The 5,967-nt window shown below is 34.9% G+C and overlaps 1 protein-coding gene and 1 non-coding gene across 3 annotated transcripts; both read left to right on the top strand.

The window, feature by feature from the left end:
• Window positions 1-711: 711 nt before the first annotated feature.
• On the top strand, window positions 712-5,076 carry LOC120278114 (C-factor). 2 transcript variants are annotated; one of them, XM_039285030.1, is made up of 6 exons: window positions 713-931; window positions 2,233-2,385; window positions 3,129-3,222; window positions 3,975-4,057; window positions 4,201-4,354; window positions 4,597-5,076. In XM_039285030.1, exons 1-6 carry the CDS (start codon window positions 797-799, stop codon window positions 4,830-4,832), a joined length of 855 nt encoding a protein of 284 aa, XP_039140964.1. In that variant the 5' UTR covers window positions 713-796; the 3' UTR covers window positions 4,833-5,076. The 2 variants fall into 2 exon arrangements, with proteins under 2 accessions (XP_039140965.1, XP_039140964.1); XM_039285031.1 differs by lacking the exon at window positions 2,233-2,385 and having other exon boundaries at window positions 712-931.
• A 374-nt stretch (window positions 5,077-5,450) lies between these two features.
• Window positions 5,451-5,523, top strand: TRNAR-CCG. The gene has a single exon. It is a non-coding gene; the product is annotated as a tRNA-Arg (tRNA).
• The last annotated feature ends 444 nt before the right edge of the window (window positions 5,524-5,967 follow it).

The following is a 5,967-nucleotide window of genomic DNA, read 5'->3' as shown; positions in this document are numbered from 1 at the left end:
CAATGCAACGGCTGGACTTGTTTGGGCTCAGTCCCTATTAGGAGAACTTGGCATTTTTCAATCCCGTGCTCCATGTTTGTGGTGTGACAACCTCGGTGCAACCTATCTCTCGGGCAATCCTGTGTTCCATGCTAGAACAAAACACATAGAGGTTGATTTCCACTTCGTGAGATAAAGGGTAGCTCAAAGAGCATTAGACTTTTGGTTCATCCCCTCAGCAGACTAAGTAGCAGACATCTTCACCAAGCCCCAGATGGAAAGACAACTTCTGAAAAGTTGACACAATCTCAACCTGACGTGATGAGATTGAGGGGGTGTGTTGAAATACTTAGACCGATTTCTTTGGATCAGCAGTTGTCCCCATGTACCTATTCTTTAGGCATGATCTCCATGATCTTTATGATCTCCTATTGTTTAGGAGATTAATTTCTGTTGCTTCTTTTGTATTCAGTATATATATATATATATATATATATATATAAGTGTGGATTTCTCTTCAATTATTCTCTACACATTCCAAGTCTTTTAATTACTTAATCCCACGATTACAACCGCTTCATTTCAAATGAACGGCAATCTGCAAACATAGGTAGATTTGGTTATTTATCAACTTTAGTTGGTAGATAACCGGTCCCTTATACATATACATCTAGAGAGAGTAAGACTGAGGGACTAATTGTTAATTTTGATCTGAGATAAAGTCCAGCTTGTTGACTTGTTCCGAGGAAAACAACAACAACGGTTTGCGTTTAGGTCCATACGTTTTGGATAAATTTCGTGAGGGTTTCTTGGTGCTATGATGAAGCTTGTGGGTTTCCGACCGCCATTGCTGAGCTTTGTGAGAAGGGCCTTCATCTCTAGCTCAGCATTGAAATGGGAAGGCGGGGTTTCCATGGTGCAGGGTGCTTCCAGAGGGATTGGCCTCGAATTTGTATGATAATTTGTTTTTCTACATCCAACTTCTGTTCCAATTGCATACATTTCTAATTTTGCCTACTTGTGCTGTGATTTAATCTGCAATTTCTTGTTTTGATTCCATTTATAGTGTCTTTGATTTTTTTTTGTCTGATTTGTATGTATTATTGCTAATTTTAGATGGCATTTGTGATATTTTAATACTATATTTTGTTTGATTGAGCTCTAGTACTTGACATTGAGGAATGACCACGCTTCTTTTTAATCTACAGATGGTGTCTTCTGTCCATATAGTTCTAATCTAGATAGTGAATCCAGAAGAAGAAAAAAAAAGAAGAAGATTTTGGGTTAATGGGTACAATATATATGGCAGTAATTTAGGTTCATGCAAGTGGAATTTTAGGAGCTTATTGATCTTGAAAAAGAAATATTTATATTTTGGTTCATGGATTGAAGATAAGATTGCTGATAGAAAGGATGAGTGAGTTAACATGTATCTGGATTCATAGTTAGATGTTTATTCCTGACCTTATAGCTAATTGTTTTCCCTTCGGCATTTTGCTCTTGAAAACTTTTGTTCTTGTTGTAGGCATGCTGAGCTACATGATATCAAAGTTTATGTGACATTATTAACTATCCTTTGACATTTTGCGGTGGGCATTTTACTTTGGAGGAAAGAGAATCAAACTCTTGACCCCATAATGGGTAGGGAAATAAAATACTAACTCTTCTATATTGTGGAAGTGGTCTTATTGACTCATCTATGACTCCAACTTTCTTTTCAATTTAGCCAAAAGTTATTTGAGGAATTTAAATTTGAATTATGAATTAATAGTTTAATATAGAATAATACTAACAGTCCCAAATTGATTATGAATATCTAATTTTTTTAGTATTTTACTGTATTAGCTTAAACTATGGGATTGGATCGAATTCATTGAACATGTGGCACTGTTGTAACCAAGTACCATATATGCATATATTTCTGCCTGTCTCGTAGTTTACATATTGACTTTGGAGATGTCCTCATGATTGCCAAATAATGTCACACTATGTAGCCTCACATGTTAATGAGTTACTAGATGTCTCTGAAGTCCATGATAGGAATAACATTACGATATAAACAATCTGCTTTTCTTTCCGATGCATATGGTTCTTGAAATTGAGATCATTGCATTGGGGTTGTAATTCAAATCACACTTTCATTCATAACCATAATTATTATTGTTGGTTTAAACTTTGGAATTTAGTGTAAAATAACTGCAACATTCAGTTGCTGCTGCTGAGACAACTAGTCTCACTTGTGTGGTGCAATAGGTCAGGCAATTACTGGAAGGGAATGAGAATGGTCATGTTATTGCTACTTGTCGGAACCCTTCTGGTGCAACTGGCCTTCATGACTTAAAAAAAAAGTTTTTAGACCGCCTCAGAATACTACCACTGGACATTACTAAGGAGAACACCATAGAGGTAACTGCAGTTTTTTTCTTTCCTGGAAGGTGTTTAAGTTTTTCTTCTATGGGTAATATATACAATTTTCTCTTATGATTATCTTCTAGTCCTAATAGGCCCCAAATCTGACCCTTTTTTTATTTTTATTTTTTATTTATGCCATCCTATCTTTCGGAGAAGTGGGAGTTGCTTGAACCAAAAAGCACTGTTGTTACTTCTTTGAAAACTGTCAAGTTACTTCATGGTAATCAAGCATGGTTGTTTAGCTGTACTAGTGGTTTGTGAAATTAGTGGAAGTCAAACTGTCTTATTTCTTCTACTAATCAGTATGGTATACCTGTTTTCAAGTAAAATAATTGTAGATGGTAACTAGAAGAAAATTCCCTGATGATGGATTTGATAGCATGCTGTGCAGTTAGATGTGAAGGGCACAAGGTACTTTGGTAAGATGAGAATTAATTCTCTTTATAGAAACTGCCCACGGGCTGTATAGTATACTTCCTTGGATCTTTCTCGCAAATTTTAAGCCTTAGAACATCTAGAATGCTTAACCTTTTCCATTTGTGCCTAATGTTAGTGCTATATACACAAGCTATCAAATTTTGTTGTCTTGGATTCTAGCAATTGTTTTGATATACTATTGTTATCTCATCTAGATGATCCTATGTATTATATATTGCATTTCTTAGCATGTAAATAGTTTGAGATCACATTTTTAAACTGCATAAGAAAGTAACTAATTTTACAGTGTGCCTTGGCAGGCGGCAGCAACATCTGTCAGAGAACATTATGGTTCTTTAAACCTACTGATTAATGCTTCTGGAGTCCTTTCCATACCTGATGTATTAGAGCCAGGTATGAACTTCACATTGTTTGGTGTTTGAAACAAGTGAATATGAAATAAAGTTTGAAGTCTAATAAAATTTAAGAATTTGTTTTTCAAACTACAATTATCAGATTTATCCTCATAGTTATTTTTTGATACCGGAGTTTAGTATTATGCCATTCATCAATGGTACAAGCATGCTGCCATTGTGATACTGAAAATGGCACACACCCTACTATGAATAGTCTGAATGACTCTTAAAACCCTTTGTTTGATTTATTTCCTGCACTGTAAAAAAACACACACATGTAGCCACTTGTCATGCCTGAAGTTAAAACAATTTGCATAAAAAAGTTACTATCCTTATGCCACTAAATAATCTGTGCATATTGGTGTCGACAACAGAAACTCCTTTTTAAAGGATTTATCTTACAAGACGTTTGCTGTAGCTTGGTTTCCATAAAATCTACAACCTAGATTCTCCCTTCTCATTCAGAATTGAACAATCATAACCCTTCATAAATATGTTTTTTTCTGATTGGCAAACCAAGTCTTACTGTAGCAATGGTGTTTTTTCAATGTTGTCTAAAGTATCTACGTAGTTGCAAATTTGCAACACATTAGCTAATGAATTTCTTGGAAATTGGAAATTACGATCCTGTATTACCATGTGAATGAACTGTAGCATCTGGGTTGATTTTTGTTTTAAAAATTTCCCTTCTACATGGAACATGTATTGTGACAGGAAACCAGTGACACCTTTCTTCTGATCTAAGTGCAGAAAGGACATTAAGTAAATTGGAGAAATCATCTCTGCTGCTCGCTTATGAAGTTAATGCTGTTGGTCCCATTCTAGTGATCAAGGTGGTTTTCTTTGGACTATCATCAAGTATTTATACTCATACATACAAATTTCCTGGTCAAGTCCCAGTGAATGGTTGTCTTACTGCTGGGCATTCTGTCACATTCTCTTCTGGTCTCACTTACTGTCTATGAACTTTCTTTAGCATATGTGGCCTCTCCTTAAGCTTGGAGGAGGCTCTGGAACCAAAAGGGAATTTGCTATAGTTGCCAGTCTAAGTGCCAGAGTCGGCTCCATTGGAGACAACGGTTTAGGAGGATGGCATTCTTATCGGGCCTCAAAAGCAGCACTAAATCAATGTATGTAGCCCTTTTTTGAAGTCTTGCTCATATTTAGTTTGTCAATTAAATTTCTTTCCTGTTGTTGGGCATTTAATTATATGATGAACAACTTTATTTTATTATATGATCATAACTTCGAGCCCAAGAGACCTGTGGGAACTCATATAATATTTGTGGGATCTAACTGTGCTCTATTTATTGTTTTTTCATGTACCTGCTTTCAATATTAAGACTAGGTATCTTCCTATTCACACATGCAGTGACAAAGACTATATCGGTGGAGTTTACGCATAAGAAAGACCCAATCGCCTGTGTTCTATTGCATCCAGGCACTGTCGATACAGATCTTTCACAGCCATTTCAGAGAAATGTACCAGAGAACAAGCTTTTCACAAAAGAGTTCTCAGTGCAAAAGCTCCTTAACATCATTGATAATGCGAAAAGCAGTGACAACGGAAAGTTCTTTGCTTGGGATGGTCAGGAAATTCCGTGGTAGTTTCTGTCCTTAACATGATATTAATGTACCGAAATTTCTGCAAATCTTTTGACGCTCTGGTCCTTTCTACTCATTCATCTTCTCAGAGCATTGTTATTAATCAGTATGTAAATGTTCATGACCAAATATTTTTGGTGATATCATATCCTGTCATTCAATGAAGAAAAACATGTAGGTTACATGTTTTGAAACCTTTCCATTTTATTGAATGAATAAATGGGCAAATAATGGAACTGTGCACAAGGTGCTGATCATAACTTTGTTGATACTCATGTCTGTTTATTTTTTCCCCCCTTTTATGTTTAGGCTTGTCTGCATTTTATAGCAGAGCTCTCAGGTTGTGAAGAAAACAATTAGATTTGCTTGCATTGAGCACCACCAGTACCACGGTTTAGAATATCAAAGTAGTAAAATTTTTCTAAAAATTAATTATTTATATTTTTAAAAATGTTTATTTTAATTAATGTTTAATTAATTCAAAATCTGTTCAAATTATATTAATTTTTTTTCACTTTGATCACATCCAACATATATTTATAATTGATGAAGGGAAATAGTGGAAATATTATAGTTATTTATATAAAATAATTTATATAACTTCAACCGAAGAACAAAAGAGATCGCGTGGCCTAATGGATAAGGCGCTCGCCTCCGGAGCGGGAGATTGTGGGTTCGAGTCCCATCGCGATCGTTTTTTTAAGCATTTAAAATTTCTCCCTATTTTTTCAGCTTCCCCCCTCTGATTTACATATATTAATTAACACAGCCATTAGTTTGTAAGCAATTTCAAAATTGTCCAAGGTTTGAGTTGATATATAAAATAAAGAACTGCCACAGTCCTATGGATGCATTTTGCTCTGAAATGTTTTTTTTTTTTATTTATTTAATTATTCTTTTAATCTAAGCTTCTTTCATTATAAAATCAGAAATTTTGGTTCATTGTGATAATGTCTTATTAGTAAATGCTTATATCAATAAGTCAAACTCTGTAGTTTTGGTTTTGTAATGCATGTTTGGGTGTGTGTTGTAGAAGTGTCTTTAAATTACGAAATTTCCAACAAGGGCACATAGGGATTGATTGATGAACTGTGAACTTTGAAAAATATTAATAATGGTTTGTGTGGAATGAGATGGT

The sequence above is a fragment of the Dioscorea cayenensis genome, chromosome 15 (genome assembly GCF_009730915.1).
Source record: "Dioscorea cayenensis subsp. rotundata cultivar TDr96_F1 chromosome 15, TDr96_F1_v2_PseudoChromosome.rev07_lg8_w22 25.fasta, whole genome shotgun sequence".
NCBI lineage: Eukaryota > Viridiplantae > Streptophyta > Magnoliopsida > Dioscoreales > Dioscoreaceae > Dioscorea > Dioscorea cayenensis.
This window is presented reverse-complemented; position numbering and strand designations above follow the sequence as displayed.

What these genes read in the sequence shown, in the direction of transcription:
- LOC120278114 (XM_039285030.1), top strand. Translation starts at nt 797, where the DNA reads ATGATGAAGCTTGTGGGTTTCCGACCGCCATTGCTGAGCTTTGTGAGA. An exon ending in CTAAGGAGAACACCATAGAG is followed by an intron (nt 2,386 to 3,128) that starts GTAACTGCAGTT and finishes GTGCCTTGGCAG; the next exon opens with GCGGCAGCAACATCTGTCAG. An exon ending in AAAAGCAGCACTAAATCAAT is followed by an intron (nt 4,355 to 4,596) that starts GTATGTAGCCCT and finishes TCACACATGCAG; the next exon opens with TGACAAAGACTATATCGGTG.